General features: G+C 34.8%; 1 protein-coding gene across 1 annotated transcript in view; it reads right to left on the bottom strand.

The window, feature by feature from the left end:
• Positions 1–26847, bottom strand: part of LRP1B (LDL receptor related protein 1B) — a 722645-nt gene that overhangs the window by 45855 nt on the left and 649943 nt on the right. Inside the window, exons 68-82 of the mRNA XM_054070318.1 lie at positions 24762–24868; positions 23967–24096; positions 23157–23263; positions 22255–22387; positions 18944–19066; positions 18282–18404; positions 17886–18023; positions 17277–17411; positions 16146–16265; positions 13663–13904; positions 7174–7397; positions 6807–6913; positions 3446–3562; positions 1097–1270; positions 451–576 (exon numbers count right to left, since the gene is read on the bottom strand). Coding sequence (XP_053926293.1) covers positions 451–576; positions 1097–1270; positions 3446–3562; positions 6807–6913; positions 7174–7397; positions 13663–13904; positions 16146–16265; positions 17277–17411; positions 17886–18023; positions 18282–18404; positions 18944–19066; positions 22255–22387; positions 23157–23263; positions 23967–24096; positions 24762–24868 — 2106 coding nt within the window. The remainder of the gene's footprint in view (positions 1–450; positions 577–1096; positions 1271–3445; positions 3563–6806; positions 6914–7173; positions 7398–13662; positions 13905–16145; positions 16266–17276; positions 17412–17885; positions 18024–18281; positions 18405–18943; positions 19067–22254; positions 22388–23156; positions 23264–23966; positions 24097–24761; positions 24869–26847) is intronic.

The following is a 26847-nucleotide window of genomic DNA, read 5'->3' as shown; positions in this document are numbered from 1 at the left end:
AACCTGGGCCTCACGACCCACAGAGGAAAAAACATTCTTCCTAATAACTCATCTAAATCTCCCTTCTTTGAGCTTAAAACCATTCCCCCTAGTCCTGTCACTGACTGCTGCTGAAGTCCTCGCAGAGGTGTTTCTTGATAGTCTTCAACGTCATTTTTTTCTCTCTAATGCCTAATGTCTTATTTGGAACCCAAAGCTTTTCAGAGCTTTTCAAACTTCATTTTGTCAACACATATGGTTGTCAACACATATTATGGTTGGACTCGATGATCCGGTGGGTCCTTTCCAACCTGGTGATTCTATGATTCTATAGACACAACCTTCTAAATGTAAACTTGAATCAGTTCAGCTGAAAGCTCATTTTTCATTTTAGTGAATATAAAAAGCTTTTCTGAATCAGGTATTTTGTTTCCTCATGCTCAGTTAACTCACGCAGTTTTTGATACCTACCTAAGAGGCTCTGTTCAATGCACGTTCCATTCACCAATGATTTTCCTTCTGGACAAGCACATGTTGCACCAGAAGGGTTAAGTAAACAAATGAATTCACAGGTCAGGTCCAAGCATGGATTAGGCACTGTTTAAAAACACAGAACATTAAAAATGTTATTTTTTCCCCAGATTTGCACTGCGTTTTCAAACTAGGAAAAAAATAAATAGTCAGATATAAAAATTCTGATACACTCCCAGTTTCCAGAATATCTACAGCCTGTAATCAGTGAACGCGCTCATTCAAATGGCAGTGCAAGACTTACAACCAGGACAGAATATATTCCAGTAACAAAAAATGCATTAGTAATACACAGTAAAAACCCTCATCTGGTTGTGGCTCCAGCTATTTGCAATCCGCTCTCATCTGATTTTTTTTTCATACCTCATTTACAGTATGGGTACAGAAGGCAATCATTTGTCCAATGGTCTTTCTCAATGGAGAGAAAATGCATCAAAAAAAAATTACACTTAGATAAAGAAATACAACTAAATCTATTTTCAGTTTATACCATCAGGCTTTGGTTTATGTTTAAACAACTTGTTTACCCACCTCCCCCAGTGTGAACTTGCTCAGTATTAACTTTAAAGTCATTATGCTTACTCACAGTCCATTTGTTTGTAGCGGTGAAAAATCAAGGCACTTTTTGCTTTATCAACATCCACATTTAGATATTCTACAAGGCTCCTGCCAAATTTGTGTACTCTAAATGCACCATTTTTAGGACCTGCTCCATATATGTAATCCTCAAAAATGTCAATTCTATGCGGATGTAGTAAACCTTTAATAAAAATGAATAATATAAATATTTATTCAGCTGAAATAATCAACAACTTTGATTTAATAATAACTTCAATTGCATTATTGCAATTACCACCCAAGATATTATTCAGACAGCTTGTTTTGTACCCACAGTCTCTTATAACGCTGCTTCTAAAAAGGAACTCTTCCCATACTACAAGCAACTAAAATCTCAGACTCGGCATTAGCTTTGCACTCAATTCATCCTCAGAAAGTGGTTGAATACTGAAAATTAGGGAAATCCCACAGTAACAACTACCTAATTAGAACACACTTAGCTGCAACACTTTAACTAGAAGTATGTGACAAGAAAGAAACAAATTATTTTGCTGTATATAAACTATTTAGACAGAACATTTCTTCAGTTTCTTAACAAGTTCGAAATGCTAAGTTTCATATCCCACATTTTCTAATTCATAATTATATTAAAGTAATGCAAAATAAAATCCTAAGCCTCTAACCATTACTTATTTTTAAGAGCTGTCAATTAGATCACAAACTTGGATTTCCTATGCACAACTGGCTGTAGAATTTCACATATTTACCCATGTAATAAGGCTATAGCTTCTGACTAAAACTTCTTTGCTAGAGATACATCCCTTTTGATTTGAAGCCATAAGGAAACAGAACTTATCATTTCTTGTGATACCTTGTTCATACTATTATCGCCTTTTCCATTAAAAATGGTTTTCTATTTCACTTGTATATATTCAGTTTCAATTATCAATTGAAATCAATTCAATTATTTGCTCCTATTGTTTTCCCACCCTATTGATATTTGGCATTCAGACTTTATTTCAATAAACATATTTATTAATTGTAATTCACTATTTTATACTTATTTAATTAAATGGGCTGAAGGTTTTAGTCTTATTGTAAAGCGATTTCTAAACTCTCTCCACTTTCCTTTGGTCCTATTTCTCTAATTTTTCCCTAGTTATGAAAAATATCAACAGGAGACAAAGGTGACATTGTTTTATTGATCTTGTAGTTAAGTATTTAATGCTATGTATGGAAGCAAAAAAGTCTCTACATTCCACTTTCCCCCTTTTCTTTGGTTTGGCACTGTTTAGCACAGTCTTTCCATGCTAGCAAATACGTTGAAAGTCATCAACTCAAGTTCCTTCTATTCTTGCACTGTGAAGTGCAAGCAAAGCTTTTTAGGAGCAGTTACTGTCTTCTAAACTCTTTGTCAGGCATCTGCACGGTATTTTCCAGTGTTACAAAAGGTTGTAGTCACATCCCTACTTTCAACAAAGAGATCCTCCCCGAGAGGACTAGTTCCAAGGATATCGATCCAAATTGTGAAATGAGATGCTATTAAACTAGAATAAGATTATTTAAATGTGTTCCTGCTTAATTTGGATTATGGGAATTTTTTCCTAGTATCTTCCAGAAACCCTTGGTGAATTCTAAAGCGCTGTTTAAAACACTCAGTAGCAGTACATGTAATACCATCCTAATGAAACTCTCTTGCTTGCCTACTAAGAAATCCCCCTAAAAAGCCTGCTTTCAAATTCTCAATGTTTTTTACAGTGGTTCCTCTCTTTTCTAATCAAATTTCATAAATTGGTATATATATTATCAAATTGTTACATATATTATCAAATTGCTAAAAAGCCAGCATGCAATGCTACAAAACCAAAGCCTGCTTAACCAGAATCTCTTTCCTCATGAAAGGAACTTTCCTCATTCACATTCTGTTAGCAGAATTCTGTGATTACGTACTGGTCTGAAAGCTAAACCCATTATTTTCCCCAGAACTGATTCAGGTCAACTGTTCTATAAACTACAGGATTCCTGTGCTGGGCAGACAGCTCTAATTTCCAACTAGTCAAGATCCTCCCGTCACTATGTAAATCCAAGTGAGGACAAGTATAAATATTAATCACAACATTATTTGGTAATACATAAACTATTGATTAGTTAAGAATCTTGGAGATCTGCACGTACCACTGAATCTTTGTTCCCTTAAAGTAGCTTTATCAGCTTATCTTAAAGCTTAAATATCTATTTATTTAGATAACAACTGAAGTATTATCTAATAAAAGCAATGAGTTACTTAATAATCTCTATGGGTTTTGTACAGTTTCTCTGAATAGTGAACTTTCAGCTGAATAAAATAAATCAGAAAACATATAAAAGCTCTCCATACCTTGTTTAGTGCTCACAGACACAACTGAATCAGAACCATCGAAGAGAACGCTGCCAATGACAGATAATTCAAAATCAGCCCAAAACAAACGCTGACTGAAATGATCAACTACGAGACCTACAAAGAAAATAAATTGCAAACAGGTATATAAAACCTGAAAAAAACCTTAATATTTTTATATAACTGTACATTTTTACACCGCTCCTATTCTTGTGAACACAAAAATGGTGACAACGAAAAAACATAACTTGAAACTAAGGAGAATAAAATATAACACGTTCTGCTAAAACCTTCCCCTTGAGGCAACCATGTTTTTTTACTTTCTTTAACTTACTCTTCCAAGGTCACTGCCTTTTCAAATCCATTATCCTCAGCAGGAAGGGATATATACCAGGTGGCAATTAAATATAGAATCTAATCCTGTAATTTGTTCTACCAATAAAAAATCTATTATGCCAATAGATTTCTAAGCAGTAGCACCAGTGTGACCACGCGTTAAAAACAAGGCATTCGGACTTTGTAGGGTCTCCCTACCTGCCTTGTTTCCACAGGAATATAACTATTGGGAGTGTTTATGTTATCACCAATACTTCACATGTAGTAACTATTACAGATTTAAAAGTCAGATTATTTTAATTAAATTAGTTTTGCAAGACTTAAAACAGCGATACGGACAGATGTATATATTCACACATATATGAAAAGAAAGGACAAGAGCGAGTGACTGCGAGCACAAAAGAGACTAAAAGATAGATAATATTGCGACTACCCAGCCTCTAGCCAATCACTGAATAGTTAAACCAAGCAGTCCGTGTTTCAGTAGATGATCATAAATATGGCATTTTAGGTCACGTCAAAAGTGTCAGTAAGAAAAAATATCAGAAGCATAACATAATTGAATTCTGAGCTTTTGAAGCTGTGGTGTGTTCTTAATAAGAATGGGAAAAAGTATTGTACTTCCTATTTATGTAAGTAGGTAAGTCAGAAAAAATACATCAAAAGAAATTATACATAGCAGCAAAAATTCTCCTTTTAAGGTCATAAATTAATCACCTACAGATAGATGAGAGGAAGCGAAGGAAGTCTGATGCACAGACCAGTAAAATTTGTTTACACTTGCAACTCTATCTAAAAACCCCTAAACCTCTCTTTTAAAGAAACACTGGTATTCAGACATGCAGCTGAACAGAATCACTCTGGTAAAAGTTAATCACAATGTGCCAACTCTGTAATACACGACACTTGTAAGGGAGAATGTTTTAGAAGCAGTCCCCAGTCTTCAGCTTTAAATTATTTGCATTTTAATAAGAATATTTAAATAGTAAATAATATATAAATAGCATTCTCTATGTGTCTTTCACAGTACCGCGGATAACACAATGTAAAAAGGTACTTATTTTTGTTTTATGCAGATAGCAGTCCTGCAATAGTAATTTTTATGTAAATCCTGAGAAGTCAAGCCAAAATCCTCAAACTCTCACTCTCCTTTACTTGAAATAGGAAAATCATATTTAGTGATAAATTTAAGAGCAGTGGAACACAGATGTTCAGGAAAATCTTCAATTTCATTTAAAGAATACTTCTAAAGTCTCATTCAGGAGGAAGTATTAAAGACACAGGAAAAAATGGCTTGAAGTCCTTTTTCTCCATTTCCTCTACAAAGACATGGATCTGTGTGAAGCATCTTTTGAAAAATTAAAAGACCCCACAGATCTGTACCTTCTACCACAAAGCAAAGGAAGAGAAGCACAGAAAAATGCCACACAACTGTTTTCAAGGAGTAGGTACAGGAGAGTGCAATACTGTGGCAAGGAACTTGCGAAATTCCCTCTTCACAAAGCCTGCTCATTTTTGGTAATTCTGCTGATATTCTTAATTTCCCTTTTATTTGTCCTTGTAAAGAGACAAAGTTCTGGTTGAGTGTTTACATGAAACTTCTCTATACAAAATAATCAAGGGATTAATCTTTAATTGTAAGGGAAGAAGCAAATAATTGCATTTTCACAAAGGTTTGACCATTATTATCTACAAAATTCAATAAATTCAATAAGCCAATACTGATGGCGAGGGAAGGGTTTAAATACCCTTTAATGACCAATGAAGTGGTGTCTCTGTGGGACATAAACTTGGCAATCAACCAGACCAACAATAAGAGACAAAAAAAGCACAATTCCAGCAATTAGAACTAAATTTAATCGTTTGCATATCTGATACGTTCACAATGTTTTATATAAGTAGTCCAGGAAAGAATATGCAACAACCACGACAAACAAAATTCTGTTCTCTTTCAATCTGAATAAACAGGAGCTTCTTACAGAATTTAGTATTGACTATATAGCATTCATTATTATTATTATTATTGTGCTTCTTACTTACCTAAGGACCATAAGCTTCCTCTCCTCCAAGAGGAATATGTAATTTCCTAAGTTTCTATATTTCAATCTAATCATGACAATAAAGATAGAATGTTTCCTGTAATGGATGAGTGTAATCTGCATACACAACATCATAAACCCACTTTAGCATGAGACTTAACAGTCTGTTAAAATATTATTACTTATTGCTGTGATAGTGGCAGCTTCTGAGATGTTTAGATATTCACAAAGCATCCTCTCGAAAAAAAGCCTATGTTTCAAAAGATATGTGCACCAAAGTTGGACAACCCCTAATTTGCAATGCAATAATAACAAATTATCATTGTAAGCATGAAGAAACATCAAACATTGCATGAGAAAAGGGATCATGAACAAGTCATTTGAGGTTTCAAGAGGGGATGCTGCTATTTCAGAGACACGTTTCATTCTGGGTTTATTATTTCTTTTGTCATAAAAATGACTTTTATCCTGCCAATGCAGGCCTAACCTAATGATAATTCACAAGATCTCAATAGGCTTCAATATAGTTCTGTAAAATACTGAGATGATTACCTTGTTGCTTCTTTGAATACCTAAACTTTGGTTTATACTATTTTGCAGTGCATTCAGGAAAGAAACTAGAATAGGCAGTGATATTTCATATGCACTCTTAAAAAATGTGTCCTACCACTAACTGATGTTATCTTACTTGATTTGCTTGTTCAGTGTTATTGAATAAACTATATTTTAACTGATTATAGTCCTTTGGAACCACTTTATAAAATCATCATGTTAAGGTTTGTTACAAAAGTTTAACTCTTATTAAGATGTATCATTTGAAAACAAAGCTAAGAATCTGATTAGTAGCTCCATACTAATAACAAGAATATATTTTTTAAAAAATATATACTTTTTTTTTTGCAAAATTAGAAACTAGAATTCAGTCAGCAAATCTACGCTGAGTTAGCAAGCGCCATCAAATTAGGAAAAATGGATAAGTTGTATACCTGTAGGTCTTTGCAGATTCTTTTGAACCAATATCCTTCTCAGAGTACCATCCATAGAAGATTCCTCTATGTGAGAGCGATCCCCAATAACTGTCCAGTACATCATCCTGAAAGTATTAAATGTGAAAAATAAGCTGGATGCCTATACAGAACCTCAAAACACTTCACTGATATTAAATTATTACGAGTCTTTCAACCTGCTTGAGAGATGGGCAATAACCGATCCTGATTTACATATAGGCAAAGTAAGCAGGAGAGTTAAGTGAATGACTTGAAAAAGTGCGGACATTTGTAGAAGTCATTCTCTTACTCTACTTTGCATTTCTGTTCCAATTACCAAACCAGAATAATGTTGAAACATACGTACCCTTTTTTCGGATTTACAGCAATTGCATATGGTTCTCCGGCCATGCTTGTGAGGAGTCTTGTACAGTTAGGTCCGTTCAATTGACCTACATTGATGGAGTATCTCAGACTAGTCCAATGAGTTGTGTAGTAGCTAAACCAATGCATTCTGGAATGATCAGTCCAGTAAATATTTCCAGCGACCCAGTCAACAGCAATGCCCCTAGGTCTTTTGAATTCTGGACACTAAAAGAAACAGATGTTAAAGTCAGATTTTATGGAAATGATCTTCCACGGCAGCTGCATAGCCACAGATTTATGTAACTTTTTACATTTAAGTAACTTCTACCTTTAATGTGGTTAAATATTTAAAAACACTGCATTGGAAAGAAACTCCCCCTGGAGGTTATAAACTCGACATGATCTGCTGATAGCTCTCTGCAATGCAGTTGAACAGTCAATGGTTCAAAACTGTTTTCTTGCATTTAAGTTTACTTACTTTTAAAAAAAAAAAAAAGGCACTTAGGCATGAACTACCACAAGTACTGATACTGAAGGAAATAAATTTTACCAACTGTAATTCAAAAGGAAAGGAAAAGGAAGAATTAGGGCCATACTTCTATCATACTCTAAGCAGAACTATGGTATAATGTCCCATCTCAAATTCCTCACTGAAAATGTTGCTTAAGACCATCCTGGGTACAACTACTCAGCGATTTGGCAAGGATAAATAAAATCATTTAGAAAACTACACAAAAGTACCTCTGTATTCTGACCAATACTAACATGCAAGAGTAAGGGAATATTAGAAATGCTTCTCTTCCTATGCTGTTGACTGTTATTGTATTCCACCACACACTAAAACTAGAGTTAGTGCAATATTCAGCTTCACGTATATGAGGCTTGACTGACTACAAGTTTAAAATTATAAAATCCAGCATCTCTATTATGATTTTACAGTTCCGAATACAGCTTAGATCCTAAAACAGGGTCCTAGGCATAGTTTACATTTCAAATAGAAGATATATATGAATGCAGCATATCTTCAGAATTTCAAGATTTGCATGAGCTAAATATACACACAATTGTGTGTTTACCTATAATGATATCAAGTTAAATTATGAACAAAAAACTGTCCATTTTTTTGACAAATGCAGTAATGAAACACTACTATTTTAACTAAAAATCAGGAAAGAAAACCTAAACTAACTTGTTTTCCTCAAGTGTCAGAGTTCCCTAGGACCAAAAGAGATTTGTAGACTATTTTTGTCATAAAATAAAGGTCATTTCATTCTCTAGGTGAAATAATAGGACCACTAGGGTGAATGTAGATAGTTCACTGTTCAGAAACATTTAATTCAGCAAAAATGTCATCAAATGCATGTTCTAAAGAACCTTGAATTTCTATTTAGATAAGTATTAAAGCAGCAAAATCAATCATTCCATTTACAAAACAGTATGTATTTAAAACCAGGGTTAGAGTAATTTTTTTAAAGTTAAAAAAAAATAAATTCATCATAACTCTTTGTTATAAAATAGTAAGGCAGCATATGCTTCCAGAAAGAGCACAAAAATTAAACTACTTTATTTTTCAAGAAATGTAGCATTTGCACGCAATAGCTTCTTTTTGTTACATTGTCCAAGCAGCATTCATGTAAGTAACAAGATACTCCAAAATTTGGGTATTTGCTGATAAGATTCATCGTATTTTTAATCCAAATTCCTTTTAATTCTGGGTCACATTCAGGTACCAGTGTTGAGAAACCTCTCATACCTGGAGATCTCCACTTACTACGCAGTAGACTGCCAGGATTAACGGCACCGTCCTGCAAGACTGGAAACAAATATTCTTTTAAATGGAGAGGAGTTATTGTGGTCAGCACAGTCCCCTGCATTTCTTGAGAATGCTCAAGAACCACTGTTTATGGTAAGAGTACTTTTTTCCTCTGGAACCTGATAAGCACATGATGTGAGTTACCACGCGGAGCGAGGCACGGTTCCCAAAAAGCCTTAGTAGAAGCAGAGGACTCAACGGGACGTTCCAAAAAGATTCTAAGGTCAGGGCTGGGTTGCTTACTAACAATGACCCTTTCTCATTCTTCTCAACTATACAGAAATGAAATTCCAGTAATGCCGGGAGCACGTGAAAGATCAAATGAACAAGGAGATAACCAGAAGAAACGGAAAGCAGCCATCTGGTCTAAGAGATTTAAAAAAGAGAATAAGAACCACTCGCTGATGCCATGACCGTGTAATTCTCAGTTCTGTTCATTAAGTTTCAGCCTAGCTACACCATATTTCTCATGCCTTATGCATCTTCTTGTACTCTCTAAGAAAATTACTTACTGTAAATGAGCTTTTACCTAATAGCTTATTTGGATTATGTTAATTTTAAAGAATGATTTTGCATACAGAATAAGTATGAAAATACAGGGAAAAAAATCACATTAAGGTTTTCTACAGTTATTTTAGTCCACTTTGATGTATGTTATTCAACTTATTAGCAAAACTGGGGGTTGAAGCCTAATCACCTTCTGCAGTACAGAAGCTTCTGCACAGCTGCTGAGCAGGTCAGCTTGTCAACTTTTGATCAGACTGCTGCCTACTGTAAAACCATTGAGAAAGGGAAGGGGTTAAAAAGAAGCTGCAGTAACAGCTGAAATTTGGAAACCAATGATTTAGCATTGCTTAAAATATTTTCATTAAAAAATAATAATAATTCAATAAAAAATAATATTTTCATTAAAAATAATACATTATCAAATGATACATCCCTAGAACTGTAAAAATAAATGGGAAACAATAATATTAGGAAATGTTTGGATTTCTACTTGCTGAAACAGAATATTTTCCTCGACAGACGAGCAGCCCAGTAGAGGGAATGGTTCTCCAAGCCATTTGTATTACATAAGCAGGAACATTTAAAAATGCCAATGCGATGATTCCAGACAGAGAGGGTCCCCTAACTACATAATTAAACAACATCCATACAGTGCTATAGCTTTAGGGCAAACCCAAAAGTTAATGCTATCACCTTTAAGTACACCAAAATATTTTGATGACAAGCGCAACTGAAGGAGAAGCAGAAAACCTACTGGAAGCATACTGGTGAAATTAGTGAAGAGCTGAAAGGAGCCGCACAGATGTTCCTTAAGTATTTCTTGGATCTGAATACCTACTATCATCAGCAAGCAATCATACAGAAGCTCTCCTGTAATAACGGTATCATGGTGTGTGCCTAGACATTCCAAAGTATGGATGTAAGCAGGAAATGCTTAAAAATAATACCTCTTTGTCCTTGGAAAACATCTTTTCCACAAATAACACAGCACCAGGCAACACCCCCCTGCCCCAGGTTGGTTAGATTAACAGAATGAAACAGAGGAGTGACAGCAGACATTTCTAAAGGGAAGCTGGAAAATGATTGTAAATTAAACGTCACATTTTAGAGAATTTACTTAGTGTCTGCACCTTTAGGTAAACAGGAAATCACCTGCCTGATTCATGTAGTGTGTATTAACAGAACATATATAGGCTATAATCTATTTTGGCTGAGGTTCATAGAAACTGTAAGAGTTTGGTCAACTCTTACAAGGCAGAGTTTTCAAATAAGAATATTTTTAGTATATTTTTAGTAAATGAGAGATATCGGGTTCTCAGATTTTTAAAGAATAGTGTATTTTGAACAAACAGTCCAGAAATCGTCTCCATTTGCAGTGATGCACTGAATTTCACTGGGCTCTGGGGGAACATATACCTGGGTGTATCACATGAGGGGGAAGGGTCCTTGCTACGATCTCAGAACAGCGAGGCTGGAGCAAGCTACTAATATACTGACAAAACCTGTGTTTTTCCTTCCTACATGGTACAATTATTTTAATGCTCAGCTTTGCATCCTCTTCCCTGAAAAACTGCACTTGAGTTTAAGTGGTACATCACTGTGGGTTGAATATTATTCTCAGAGAACTTATAAATCTCTCACAAAGGATTATGCCAGTAAAGACCTACACCAGTTGTCACCAATTCACTTGTACTGTCTTAACTCGATTAGAATGCAATCCTCTCCCGCATCTGCCAAGAACTCTGAAGAGTTGATATTTACTATTTTCTTTAATGCTTCAATTTGTACTGAGCTTAAACCCCTTTTCACAGAAAAATACAAGAGATACTTAAAGCTATTCTCTGGGAAAGGCTCTTGATATGCTAATTCCACGGAGCAATTGTAGTTGAGATGGATTTTTGCATTAATGCAATTACCTGAAAATGCAGGTGACTTTGTTCAAGTTTACTGTCCTGATTTACATCTCAAAGTCTGGATATAATATTCATAATGTAACCTTTGAAAACTTATCCATTAAAAAACTTGGGTCAAAATTAAGGAATTCTCATGCTTTTCAAAACCAAATTCAAGCGACAATATTAAAGTAACACTATAGAACCAATTAACTTACTGATCATCATTTTTCTATATATATATTTATATATGCCATATATGTATATATAAGGCAATAATATTTGAGTACTAATGAGATAATGCTGGGAAAATATTCTGAATAAGTTAGCATGATGAGAAGTAAATGCTTCACAAACATAAATGAAACGTGTCCAAGATATATTCAGATACAAGCTGTGAATCTTCCATATACAGGTTTGTAGAAAAGCATTCTATGGCTTGGATCAAGCATGTTCACAAGCACCTACCTGCACTGAGAAGATAGGAGAAAATGATGTATAAAGAAGAACATTTCTTTTCAACTATTTTGCATTAAGAGGAAGTATTCTGACATAATGGCAAAACAGAGATACGTTAAGCAGAAAAAGAATTCCCGTATTTAAAAAAAAATAGCAATTCTAAGAACATTTTGTCTTGATTAGGTTAAACAGGGAAATAATGCCAAATTGCCTATGAAAATTTCAACCCCTGGATTATGAAGAAGTCTCAAGGAAGCTTATGTTCAGGTTTATGGACCTGGAAGAAGATGTAGATCCATTAGAGAGGTTGTGGGTCAGCTACACTCATTGTCCTTGCAGAAGGTATTAGCATATTAATATAAAAATAACCAAGAACAAACCACCCTGATACTCTGAATTTCACAAGATATTACAAATTCATTATTTTCTAATAATGAACTTGATAGAGAGATGTTTATGCCAGGATTTCTCAGGCACAGCTATCTGCCATATTCAAATAAGAAAAATGCCACAGTAGAATTACTCCACATCTGGAATACATACTTAGGTTCTCAACATATCCTTCCCCCCAACTCAAATGATGTCATTGACCTTCTGGAAATGCTAGGAATAATTTTCTATTTCAGATCTGCTTTACATACACTTCCTGTCAACAAATTCTAGAGCCTCTTCTGCCGGGGCAGATGGAAGAGTTGTTTTGCAAACACTCTTCCCATATCTATGCCATGACACAATTAAGGTATCATCAGTGTCCATTGGTGTCTACATCTCCAGGCTTTTTGCCCTCCTGGCATTAAAGGTCAGGAATGCTGTTCATTTGTAAAGAAAATATCCTTGGGTGAAAGGTACTTAGAAGTGGTTTGAGATGTGAAGAAGCTGAGTGACAGATGAAAGATTAGTCTACTCTTGCTAGTGCTGTTTATTCTACCGGGTATATAAAAGTATTCATGTGATGTACGAGCTCATCCTTGTAACCTCTCCACGTTTAAGGAAACAGCTAGACAGGTGTGATTTCTAATCTGATTTATTTCTGGCCAAGAAAAAACTAACAACTCTCTTCTCTGACATCACATTTAATGCAAAGTAAAAATAAATTAAAGCATTATGGAAACTCGGATGCAAAGATGATATTACTATCTCGCATCAGCACTTCCTTGAAAATTCTGTAGAAATATATTGGGTAAAATCAGTATCAATCTGCATTTATTTTATCTTCTAGTAAAGACCACTTGAAATTGCCTTAGGTTATAAAAATCCACATTCCCACTGTGAAGTGTGAAATGAGATTTGTACTTAGTCTAAAGAAGATATTATGCAGTTCAACACATAAAGAACTAAATACTTATTGTTCTGATTTTTAAATGTTTGTCATAGCTTTGCCAATATTATTGCTTATATGGCCACTACAGAAATCAGGCCTGCCCTTGTCCCACCTACATTTTCTGTTTTCCAAGGATCTGAAATTCATGCTTTTCTTTAAACCATGTGATGCTTATATACATCTACTATATCCCCCATTTTTCTCTTAAAATAAAAAGCCTTGATGGTATATGATCTTTTCAAGTCTCTAACATACTGAGAATTTATCTGTAGAAAAATTTTAAAATACTCTGGTTGTTTTAACTTAGACACTCGCCCAAGTCTGTCATAGTCTTAAAAGGAAAGTAGACATTAGTGGACACATTTACCAATTGAATAAAATCATTCTCAGACAGGCATGTTAATTCACTAAGTCAGCACATGTTATTATAGACAATCAGAAATGAAAAGTAAATCAAAAGAAATCTGTATCATGTAATATTTGAATTTCATCACTTACTATCAACCCACTGTTACTTTGCCTTCTCTCTCTGTCGTGAAGTTTTCTGTAGAAAATCCCTCCTGGATTAAATTGAGTACTCCAAACAATCATGTCCCCTTGAAAATATGCATCTATTCCAGTTATCCTTGAATTATGTTCAATATGTGATATTTGCTGACGAGCATCACTGTAGTTGAATGGATATGCAAAACCCAGGATGTCAGTGTCATTAGCAACATAGAGAACTTGATCTTCAGAGCCTAGGGATTATTATAATGAAACAAAAATAAGGTAAATGTCAACTAACACAAAATCAGTATTTTTCACTCAAGTAGATCTTTCGTGGTTATCTGAAATCATTTCTTATGTTAAAATTCTTTTTTGGTTGTTGAAGACTGCAAAATCACTCACTCTGGGCAATAAACGTAAGTCTCCATACTCTGATAGCAATATATATTATTTCAATGCTCTCCAAGACCACATTTAGTCACCTAAGACTATATTTTAGGGCATATGTAATGCAAGAATTTGAAACCTTTAAGCTCTATACAAAAACAGCGGATATGAAATGAGTCCATATGAATGGCTACATATTTTTTTGGCATGTTGTGTCTAGAGGGTCCTAAATGTATATATTAAAGCTACACAAATTTGCCAATAAGCATCATCTTAAATTGCTTAATTGGAAATTAGTGAAACGATCCTACCTTCAGTGAGGGCAGTAAAGTTTTGAAATTGACTGCAACATGCGCAAACTGGACCAAAGCTGCTACAGAACACGTATGGTTGTGCCTTATATCTGCTCATTTCAGACACTGAGCATTTATGGATATCTGTGAATGGGTGGTATTTATGGATATCTAATTACCACTTTAAGACAGATGTTGTACAACATCTGTGTTGTATTCACAAGAAAACATTCTTTGGTATCTATTCATTAAGTTTTGAGGAAAGGTCAAATTTGCTTGATGCATTAGGATGCATTTGCAGTTTTTTAGTTTTCTGATTTATATCACATTTATTCATAGAGAATCAACTTCCAATAATGTCTATCCAACAAATTTCCTCACGTGTATGAAATATCACAACCCACTTGTTCCCCAGCTCCTGCTAAATACAAGAAGAAAGAAAAGCCCCAATAAAGCAAGTATCAAGGAGGGAACAGAGGGAACCATTAATTGTATTACAATAGAAATGAAACTTGCAAAAAATTCAGATGTAGGATAATGATTCCCAGATTTTTAAATTATAAATCGTCACAACTATGTCCGTGTTTCTATAACAAGCCACTATATTCAATCAGTAACTTTGTTTCTTTCCATGTCATAATCTGACTGCTTCTTAACAGGCAATGACACTAAATCCTGATAGAGTCCATGTTACGTACAGAGGAAATTACTAATCACTGTTTCATATGATCCTTCCATGGTACGTCTGCTACAAGAAAACGTGAACAAAGCTTGTAAGAAACCTTTCAAGCTTTGACTACCACCATCCTGCTACTCAGTACGAGTGTACCTACATTACTGATGGATGCGGTACAAAGATGGAAGGGCTGGAATTAATGTGATACAGTCCGTTATGGTTCTATGACGCATATCCATGACATGTGCTTACTGGCCACGAGGTTCAGATCAGGTACTGCTCGTAGTTGTGCACCAGGTATACGCAGGCGTGTTTAAGAACAAGGAACTTTGTAACGTCGCACACACCTTGTAATGTCAACACTGGTCTTGCACCCCAATCTCACTAAACTGCAGGTAGAAGGCTAGGAATACACTTTCTGTTATTCAGGTACAGATCCACAAGGATTACATTGACTTTACTCGAGCAGATGGATTACTGCTTGTTTCATTTCTAAAGTTCTTTAAAAGTTAAAGAACGCCCAGACTTAATTATTGCCCTCAATTTGGGCAAAACCTCTGCCTTGTGAAAGATAGAAATAACATCTATACGTGCGTATTTCTTTACATTCACTGGACCGCGATCTAGGCGGCTGATTTGCTTGAGGAGTATAATCTTAGGTGACTGTATGTGGAAAAACTGCACTGAAATGACTTCTATAAGATTTATCAACAAGACAAAGCAAAACACATTAACTTCAAATACTACTTAGGAATAAATTCCTAAAGTTCTAAAACACATTTTTATGAAAGAGTCTGTTCTTCTCCCATGCTTCTAAAGTTCCACCAGAATGGTTACTTGCTTGATAATACATAATCTATGGTTTTCTTATTTGTGTATATATTTTTGTAAATGGAGAAAGATGGAGGTGGAAACGGACTTTCATATTAATTAAGTTCATTTACATGGATGTGATAATAATTTACTGCTTACTGAAATGAAAGGTAAATCTGAAAGGTCTTGAGAATTATTTCTGTGCACTAGTCAAGATAAATAGAGCAAAAAATAAATTGTATAAGTAACACATTAGCGTTACCAACCACGTACATAACAAATGATGTAGTACTGTCAATTTGTTTTGATTTGTATTGCCTTACCTTTTGCTATGCAACTGTTATTCCTCCCCTTATAATTTTTCTCACATGCACATTTGTAGGACCCCTTAATATTGTGGCAGTGTTGGGAGCACACACCAAACACCATACACTCATTGATATCTATGAGGAAAATAATCATACTTAATATTTCTATAGTTTAATACACTATTATTTAACATGTTCAGAGCATCATGGAACAAAGCAGATGAACCAAAAGAACTCATAAGCATAGCTACATCTTGCAACAGTAAAACAAAGACTTCTGCCATCATCAATAATGTTATTTCTGCTGCAATCAACATAAATTAGAAATACACTTTATATTATTTCTCCTATTTTATCATTACAGCTTGAAATTAAGTTTGAGAATGAAAATGCCTGTTACAGTTCTCTCCAACATACCTGTCTCTGTTACAGTCAAAACTACGTGACTGCCCCTTACTGGAAAACCTTCTGTGTGTAACACCCTTTTCTTAAGAGCCAAGCAGTGAAGTTTTTGTAACTATCTGTTCATTTTGATAGTCCCACTGAGGTGATCTCCACTTTTCCTGTAAGTTACTGCTCACCAATGAGAAAATTAATTCACAAACCATTCTTTGGGAAGGTAGATCTGTCTTCTCTTTTTGATCAACTCTTTCATAACAACTCCGTCTTGTTTTCTGGCAAGCATGGCCTCCTATATATTAAGACTACATTTTCTAAGGTATTCGTCTTTCAATCTGCTTATTTTCATTTTGGTTTTCTGTTTGATGTATCTTCATTATTCTAAGCACTTCAAAATAGTCTCATATAGCAATTTAAACGCCGATGTCAATTGCTCAGTTAAATAACCTTCTAGATCTCAAATCACCCATTTAGTCCTTAAATTATAAAATCATTTAATGGTCCGACCTGAACCTTTCTATATGCACAACTAACGTTGATCTTTGATAACATCTCCAGCTAAAACACATAAATCTACATCCTGTAAATCCTTTCTGTTTCTTTTCTTGATTCCTTAATCCCATAGCTCTGAAACAGTTTTTACCCTGTAGAAAAAAAGTATGTGATCTGTACCTCCTTCTCCAGCACAGAGAATTGACTACACAGTTGACTTTGAATAAAGCAAGGAATGATGGAAAAGATCAGTACCTTCACATTGTCTATTCCCCTTGTTCCGCTGAAATCCAGGTTTACACTGACACAGTAGGGATGTTTTTGTTTGATTACAGTATGCATCATCTCCACAAGGATTCACATTATCTTCACATGTATATTCAGTGACACCTAACCATAACAAAATGTATAAAAAAAACCCACCTGGTAGGTTTGCTTAAACAATGAGAAATTTATCATTCTTTTAAAAGCGCATCAAAGTAAATTTTAAAGAAATATATGACATGACTTTATTTAACTACACATGCATATTAATTGACAGTATTTAATTGAGATACTTCATTTCACATCAAGAATTTAATACTAAATTTTATCTTGCTGCAGATAAGAAATAAAATGCAATAAACATGTCACTAAACTGCTTCAAAAACTCGAGAACTACTCCAAATGCTACTACAACCTGAACTACTATAAAACTTGCTTTCCTTTTGTGGTATGTCAAAAAGAATTAACTCTTTCTTTAACTATAAGCCATAACTTTAAATAACTTCTATGTTGTTGAGTAAGTTTTTCACGGATGAAAGCCTCAGTTAACTATTTTTTTCTGTTGCGATCACAAACCCATATCTTATCAGTCAAACTTACTTATTTTGCAGTCTTCTTCATCTGAACCATCTCCACAGTCATCAAACCAATCGCACTGTAGTTCCATTGGAATACATTTCTTATCATTGCAAGCAAACTCATCTTTTCTACATGGTCTTGCTTTATATGTGATTTTATCTACGCAATTACAAATTAATGGGAGAAAAATAAATCAGTACTTAAGATTCTTAGCTTATTTTAGACACATAAAGATGGGAATGACCATGAAGTGCTAAGCAACTGGAGATTATTTCAAACTTAATTACTCTCAGTTTCAAACTCTGATCTACTGACCTCCAGTTAAGCTTTACTGAAGGACAAGCAGATCTCTGTAACAAAGTTTGCCTTCATGTTGTTTTCTTTGATCTGAATGCCTTGAAAGGTAATATCACCTACCGCAGTGATCTTCATCCGAGTTATCACCACAGTCATCAACCTCATTGCAAATCTGCTCACGCCGCAGACAAACCCTGTTGTTTCTACATCTGTACGGCCTTGTCGGAGGGCACGGAAACTTTACTGTATATTAAAAAAGAGAATCTATTACCCAGCTAGTATTCTTGAACTTTCTTTACTGTCTCCTTATCAAAGTAATAAGCAGGCATAAGAACATCATTACACTTAATATATGAACGATACTTGAATTTAACTTCAGGTACCTAATGGAATAGCACTCGAACAGTATTTATAGTATAAGTTTGTCATTTAAGGACTGAAATTATTTTGTGTGATAAGGGTAATTGCATCTCCTTTTGAGAATCAGTGAGTATCAGAGAAATAAAGGAAGTAGGAAAGGTAATGATAATCAATATTTCAATATAGAAGTAATGCTTTCCCATCTGTGCAATTACCACAAAAAGAATAATTTCTTCCAAATATCTTATCTGAAATTACATGAATAGCAATAACAACCGAAAAGTATATCCCACACTTCAAGCTAACCTTTCAAAAATCAAATAAAAAAAACTCAGACACATACATCCGTATATATTTATGCATGTTACATGTCATTTCTTGTTTTAATACATGTAAAGCACTGAAAAATTTAATTATCATACCACACATTTCAGCAACTTCATCAGAGTTATCTCCACAGTCATCCTCACCGTCACAAACCCAAAAATGTAGTTTGCAGAGGGAATTGTTGCACAAAAATTCATCAGCTCTACATATGTTTCCCCCTGGGATGATGAAAAGAAGACAGGGAAAAAACCCAGGAAAACAGAAAGAGAAAAGAAAGAATGTTAGTTCTTGATAAAACCAGTACAATCACTTATGACATACTGTACACAGAGAATGACACATTTAGCATAACTAAGTGAACAAATTCCACATGAAAGGGTTGGAGAGGCAGAGAGAAATACTCATTTAAAACAACTTCCTTGACCAGACACTTCTTTCACTTCCTTTTCACAGCTGTTAGCTAGAAATTACCTATTTGGCTTGACTAGAAAGGGCAGTTAACCAGAGATGGACACTGAGAACTCACCAGCAAGGCAGATTCCCCTTGCCTTTAGACAGGAGATGCTTAAACTTTCTGTCTCTAACTTTCTTTGGTGATTCTACCTTTCAGAAAAGACTCGGCTGGGTACATCGGTACATCGGTACATCAGTAACCTGTGCTATCAGAAAATGGTATGATCCAGAAGACAGAAATATGTGAAACTTATGAAAGGCAACTTCAGTCCAGGTTTTTTTTTTCCCATTAATATCTATTCCTTCACCTATTCTTACTCCCCATTTCTGAGAGACATATCACGTTCAGAAGAGACAAAGTGATCGCCATCCCTTAGCCATGAGGTGGCATCTTTTCTTCTCCTGAGGAATAATAGACTTGGTGCAGATAAGACTAGGTGACATCTGTCTCTTCTTTTTTGTAACTTCTGAAATTTCTCGTTAGGATATTTACTGAACACAGATGCAGCAAGAATAAATTATACCATGTAACTTCAATATTGATTGAACTATGGATACTCTAACAAAAGGAAACATCGTGTGAGAGAAAATGTTCTAAGCTGGAGTGCTCAAGCTTTAAAAATTGGTTCAAGTTGGATTCAGTTTTAATACATGCAGCAGTAAGAAGGCATTTTGTTTCAAAATTATCACTAAATTTTACCACTACTAATCAACCAAGTTATGAAAACTTCTTGAATTTAATTTTCTACGTAACACATTTTCACGGTAGCTGAATTCTCAGCTTCCTGAGAGAAGTAGGCTATAAAAGAAATAAAGCTGTGTACCTGCAGAGGAGGAAACAATGAACTCTTAAATGATAACACCAAAACTCTCACTGTGCCTTACCTCAACGCATTACACCCATTCTAATAGTTAGATCAGGCTCCAGTGGCTTTTTACTTATACATTAAGTGCCCTGTTCACACTCTATTAAAATCAACAGAAGTCTTTCTTTTGATATAAAGGGTTCAGAATGGCTTAATTTTTTTTTCCAGAAAATTAATTTGCATGTAATACCCACTGTGTAAGAGGATGCTGGGAACTCTCACACTATGTTACCAAATAAAGTTCACTCCCATTGCAAATATAAGCTATGAACATTAACAAAAGCATTCTTTATTATCACCCAAGAAAAAAAAAATACAAAAATCAAGTATTCCTCACGATGAAAACCATGAATATAAATAATTGTGTGTGTAATCACAATAAACCCACAATTCTAGCTGTATAATAAGATTGAAAAGAGCTATGTTTATAAATATGCACAGTGGGCTACAGATAAATATTATGGAGATTGTTTTAGAATGCTGTAAAATAAAACCCGCATTTGTGTTTGCTGCATTTCCAAAGAAGAATAAACTAGTTATCAGCAAGATAAACTGGCATTTGTTTCATGTGATTGCCTTGCCTGTCATAATTCCTTTATATAATAGATTTCTGTAACAGAAATCATAATTGTGACATAAATACAAAGTATTATAGCAATAACCAACTAGGCAGAAGCCTTCTTATTGCATTATAAGCAATTTGCAGTTCACAGCAGCTCCATTATGCTATCCAAAGAATATTGTGGGCTTCAAATAAAATAAGTGCATTACTACTTACACTTCATTGCTTTTTAAAGAGACACAGTCCAGATATTTTAAAAGCAGTTTTAAAATGGACTGGAAGCCTTTAAAAACATTTTTATCTCAGTCTTAAAACAATTCATTCTTCAACACTTCCATATATGATGTTTTCCTCTTTGCATCTAAACATCGCTTTAAGATTCTTCCTGTTTTCTTCGTTTTCTGGTCTCTCTTTCAAACTTAATCTGCCCATATAACTTCTTTTTCCCAGTGGTAATTGCTGCTTAATAGACTTATGATAAAATAAGTGAAGTATATTTCACTCTGCAATTGCTTGTTTCATCTCTAATTATTAATATTTATTTTGGTACTTGATGTAGATACATCATGTCATATGATTGTAAATGACCAGTACACCCAACTACTCAATTTAAAGAAAAAAAAAAATCTGGGAAAAACCCCAAAAAACGAAGGTGACAAAATGCTGAGTAAAATTTCTTGAATTTGAGTGAGAAGTTCTTTCTTTGTTTCCATTACTGTATTATCACCCTTCCTAAGACTCTTACGCTGCTCCTACCTGATAGCTGAAGCAAAGTTCAGTTAAAAAAATAAAATAAAATCAGAAATAAAGACTTTTGCATGGTCTTATCCTCAGAAGAAACAGTATGGGGAACTTGTTTAATAATGTTCGATTGCATGTATCTATCTGTATGTATACACAGATATATGTGTGTACATATATGAAATCTCAGTTGAAAAGACATTAGAACAAGAATTGCGAATTTGCAGCAACTCTGAAAATTAGACCAATGGACGTATTTCTCAAATACATATTTGGAAGCTTAATCTAAAGAAAATCTAAACACGGTGTTTAGCTACATGTGAATCAACTTATGTGCATAGTTGTGCTCTATAAGGAGAACGAGAATTCAAAATGTGGTTTTATGGGTTCTGGTTAGTTGCAACACTTCATTTCTGTGAAATAAATAGAAAACTGGGGTCTTAAGAGTACTTATTTAGCAAATTTTCGTTATATTGCATGGCTTTCTAGTTTATTGTTGTCTATAAAACTGTAAATTAACTGGGCTTATTATAGATTTCTCTAATAAGACACAATATGTTTCCAGTAATAACAAAACCTTTTGGTCCTTGCGGAAGGAAACAATGAGTTATAAACAATTAAAGCCTCTCTTCGTCTTGCAAATCACTTGTGAAGCTGATATACTCTCTTTGTCAGAAAAAAACCCCTTTGATTTCCTCACTCACAATGGCCAGGGTAGCACAAACTCACAATGTGTGTTAACTCAAACCGCTAAAGTAAGCTTTTAAAGGAAAGTGTCTCTCACCTTGGTCACAGCTTTCCTCATCACTGCCATCCACACAGTCATGGATCCCATCACAAAGCCATCTGACAGGGATACAGTAGGCCTTATTTTTGCATCGAAACTGCCCTTCTTTACATTCTGTTACACAATCCATCTGCGTGAATGCAGATATGAACCAAGTATTAATGAATGAGAAAAACAACAACATACTTCAATACAAACCTAACAAAACGGACCACCGCTAATTCTTTATTGCCTGAAGTATTTAATATGATAAAGTTGTGCCTAACTACAGAATGTGAAATATAAACAGTGACTTAAGTCCAACAGAAATTGTAATCACATTGTATATGTTCTGATATTACTTCTTTATGTTACTTAGAATTAGCAATGCAAACAAGGGTCACATTTACGTTTCTAAAGTCAACTGCCTTGCAAGCAACAACCCTGCACGTGAAGCCAGTTAGTGCAAACTGGCTCACGTCCACATCGACCTGTGAAGTTGTTCATGAAGGTGATGATATTGTAAAAAGATACTGACAGTGCACCATGTAGGAAAAGTATGGCATGAAGGTGCCTGCTAGGATCGTACTAGGTGAATTTATAGGATAGAGGGAGCCAAACGTATCCATGCTGCCGGAATGGAGCAGTCCCTGAAGCAAACTTCCCCAAAACCACAGGGGAAAACCAGTCACGTTTCAACAAAGGGAAACAAATTTGTCTCTTTAAAGTAGCGGCCACAAAGCAAACAAACGTAATGCACTGTCACTACCAGGGAACCAAATTATCTCAGTGTCCCACGGATGCACAAAAAAACCCCAACTCCATTTGAGCTTTAAAGTATTTTCAGATCTAAAAATATTATCAAGTTCCACGTTAGATGGCATGGAGGATGGAAACCTCAACAGAAATTTGCCTGGTACCTCATCAGATCCATCAGCACAGTCGTACTCTCCATTACATTTCAAAGATGCCAAAATACAGCCTCCAGTTGCACACACGTACTCACTTGAAGAGCAGGTTGGAGATGCTGGTTACAAAGAAATATTTTAGCATTAAAAGAAAGACGATTTATAAGTTGCTATATAATTTAACGCTTTAATCTGGTTAACACAGTGAGCAAACATGTAGCTGACCAGAGCTTTTCCAGTCATTCACAAACTACAATGAAATATTTGACAAAACTGAACTGTTGGTTCATAAGTGTAAAATGATAGTGAAAGGATATTTGTGTTTTAACAACAAGGAATTTCTTTTGTGTTTTCCTCATGCTTGGTAGCAATGGTAACTAGACACATATATATATTCATAGCATGAGTATATAGAAAAATAATGCATTCTTTAAAATAGTCTTAGGGTTTAGCTAACGTTATGTGTTTTTAATTAAATAAGCTTGATTTTTAAGAACCCATGGTTTTAGAAAGTACAAATTATTACAATTAAAAGAAATACATATTAATCAGTTTTATTTAAAATACAGCTGGATTTTTTTTGTTGTAAATCAGGGGAGTGCTGTCATACTCAAAATAAGCGTCATATTGTATAGCTCTATGTAAGTGGTTTTTTCAAAACATGAGTAGGAAGTCACAGCACTACACATTAGAAAGATGCAGACTTCTTTGCACTCCTCTCTACCCCTGGTGCACAAGGAATCTTGAGAGGTTGACTTATTTTCTCCTTGTTCATTCTCATCCTTGCTTCATTTTATTTCTCGGCATTATTTAAACCAGTACCTGGTTCACAATTTTTCTCATCATCCCCAAGTTTGCAGTCTTCATGACCGTCACATCTCCATTTTGCTGATATGCATTGACCATTGGAACACTGGAACTGATCTCTCGAACAGCCTGTTTCACAATACCTCTGGTACAATAAAGACAACATATATACGAGATCAAATGTTTAACGTGAACATTGGTAAATATACAGTTGGTCAGAGAAGTTATAACCTATACTCCTCCACACTATGAAACACAGTAATGCTTTGTGAAATAAAATACCTTATAGATTTGATTCATGAAAGGTCGTTTGCACTCTCTAAGTAGTTGGGAAGCACCCAATGTCTAGCATTGGCACAAAATAAGACAGGATGAAAAGGACTTGAAAGAATAGAAAAGCAGAAAAATATTCAGAGAGCTTTTGCTACACAAGAAAGAGTCTAAATGGCGTTTTGTCAAAAAAAAAATAAACCCTTACAAACCAAACCAAACCAAACCACTGCTGTGTGTCAAAAGAGTTGTTCCTCAACCAGGACATAAAGTATATCCAGGATGGGAAGAGATTCAGATCACTGTTGAGCCACTAAGATGTAGATTATTGTTAAATATGGCTGATTTTATCTCTGTGTTCTCTCATTAGGATAAGTATTTCATTAGGCTTAGTTTTAAGTAGGTAAAGACATTTGCATATATGGATTCAAGTTTAGAAATCCCATCGCTGCTCTTTGAAATATTCATATGGTGGAATCCATTCTCCAACAATATAAAAACTCAATTTATAAAGGAACATTTTTCCTGGAAGTAGCCTACCTCATCTGAGCCATCTGCACAGTCATAGTCTCCATCACACCAGAATCTTGCTGAAACACAGTCTCCATTTGCACACAGAAAGTCTTTCAAAGTGCACGTTTGAGGCTCTGAATAAAGAAAAGCAACAACCCTAGGTTTATTAGCATTTCCATAAAATATTTTATACATAAGCCCCCTCAATCAATCAATGAATGGCTATAACAAAGTCAAAACCACTTGCAGACTTTCTGCAGGATTTGTTTCATAATACTTTATAAGTAAATTTCCTTTACATGTAGTAATTTAATAATGAAAATACTTTCATTTCTCTATCAAATTTCTTTGGAAAATTATATGATTCTGACAATATAAATATTATTCATTTCAAAGCATGTGTGTTATTACAGATTTTGTGAGATACATAGCACAGAGTAGAAATTAATTTTGCACCAGTGTAATTAGAACTAAGGAGATCTTTGACTTTTTGTCACATAATAGCATATCATTTATCGCAGACCTTTTAAGATATGTGTGTGTGTCAAGAGTCAGCTTCCCCTGGGCTAAGCGTTCAGAGGAACAGTATTGAGATGGTAAGTGGAGTGTCTAAGAGGTAAGGGTTGGAGTTTCAAGTGAAATCTGTTTTCCAGATATTAAGTATGGGAGGAAGAATGACCATTATCCACTGACTTAAATACTGACAAAATTGTTAGAGATTTAACAGAATGAGAATACAGTGAGTTGCAAAAGCAAATGCATAGTATACTTCTATAAAAAAAATCCACTACTGTCACTTTGTTAGAAAACAGAGAAGAAAAAAATAAAGGTAAAAGAATCTAAGGAGCTTACGGATATTACAGATAGACTAATGGTTGGAAAGAAAGTGGGATGTTACATGATAAATGAGTATGTTGTTCAACTCCCTGGGAAGAAACAAAACAGAGAGTGGTCTGAAGTCATTATAAAAAGTGGACACAATAAAGGGGAAGAATAGACACAAAATTAATTCAAGGTACAGGCAAAGGCAACAGGAGAAGCAGGCGGCTGGGAGTGATGGAGTAATGCTGAGAAGGCGAGATTGGCTGTTTCAGCCCATTTACTTCACTGTCTGCACCGCTCTGCGTTTGTGCTACTGCTGCCACAAAACCACTGGCGAGGGGATCGGTGTGAAAGAAAACCCCAGTGGAATACTGCGTGCTTTCCTCCTGAAAATGAGAACCATTACAAAAGACATTGGATAAAATGGAGTTAACATCTAGGCTTTGGACCACGAGATTAAACAAAAGTAGAGAAGTAGTGGGGGATCAAGGAGAATTTCAGCAAGTCTCTACATGCAATTTAGATTTTGTCCGAGAGCTTTGGGAAGGCAGGACTGAAAAAGCAAACAAGGATTATTCATTGGATTATTTCCAGCACGGTAAACATTGAATTATGTAAATAACGTATAATCAAGACTAAGGATTAAAAGTAATACCTTTGAAAATGAGAGATGGGAAAGGACTTCAGGCAAATGGCAAATGACAGTGACTAAATCAATGGAGCTAGGGTAAAAAAGAAAGCGGAGAGACAGAACAGACAGTACCAATGGACTGGGTAATGCTAAAGGATTATTCAGCTAATTATGGAAGGTGTGAGTTGCACAGATCTACCGTAAAGCTGAATCTATTTTTTTTTTCTGCATTTATAAAAATCAAAAACTGTTTCAAGAAAGGAATTGTTTTAAGGAACTTTGCACCTTTTTTGTTTTTTAATTTACTTCATGAAAAAGTCAAAATTGCTATGTTTAAAAGTCTTCCAGAGAAATTTCATTTTTCAGGTAGGCACAACTTCTCATTCTGAAGTTGTAGGAAAGTCATAATAAGAGCAAATTTACAGCAATTGCATCAGTTCTCCAGCAATGTTACATTTAGCAAATCAAAGGTTAGCACTTACAGGGACTCAGATTATACACATACTACATCTAATTTCTTTCAAAGCAAAAGCTCGTTGTATAAATGTTAGTAAATCAGTAACATTTGATTCTTTTTGCTGTCAACAAGCCAGGAAACGTTAAGTTCACAATATGATAAATTATGTAAAGGAAATAAATTTGTGGAAAAAATAGTTCACA

Source organism: Cuculus canorus, chromosome 6, assembly GCF_017976375.1.
Source record: "Cuculus canorus isolate bCucCan1 chromosome 6, bCucCan1.pri, whole genome shotgun sequence".
Taxonomy (NCBI): Eukaryota; Metazoa; Chordata; class Aves; order Cuculiformes; family Cuculidae; genus Cuculus; species Cuculus canorus.
Note: the sequence above shows the minus strand (reverse complement) of the source record. Positions and strands in the feature narration are given on the sequence as shown.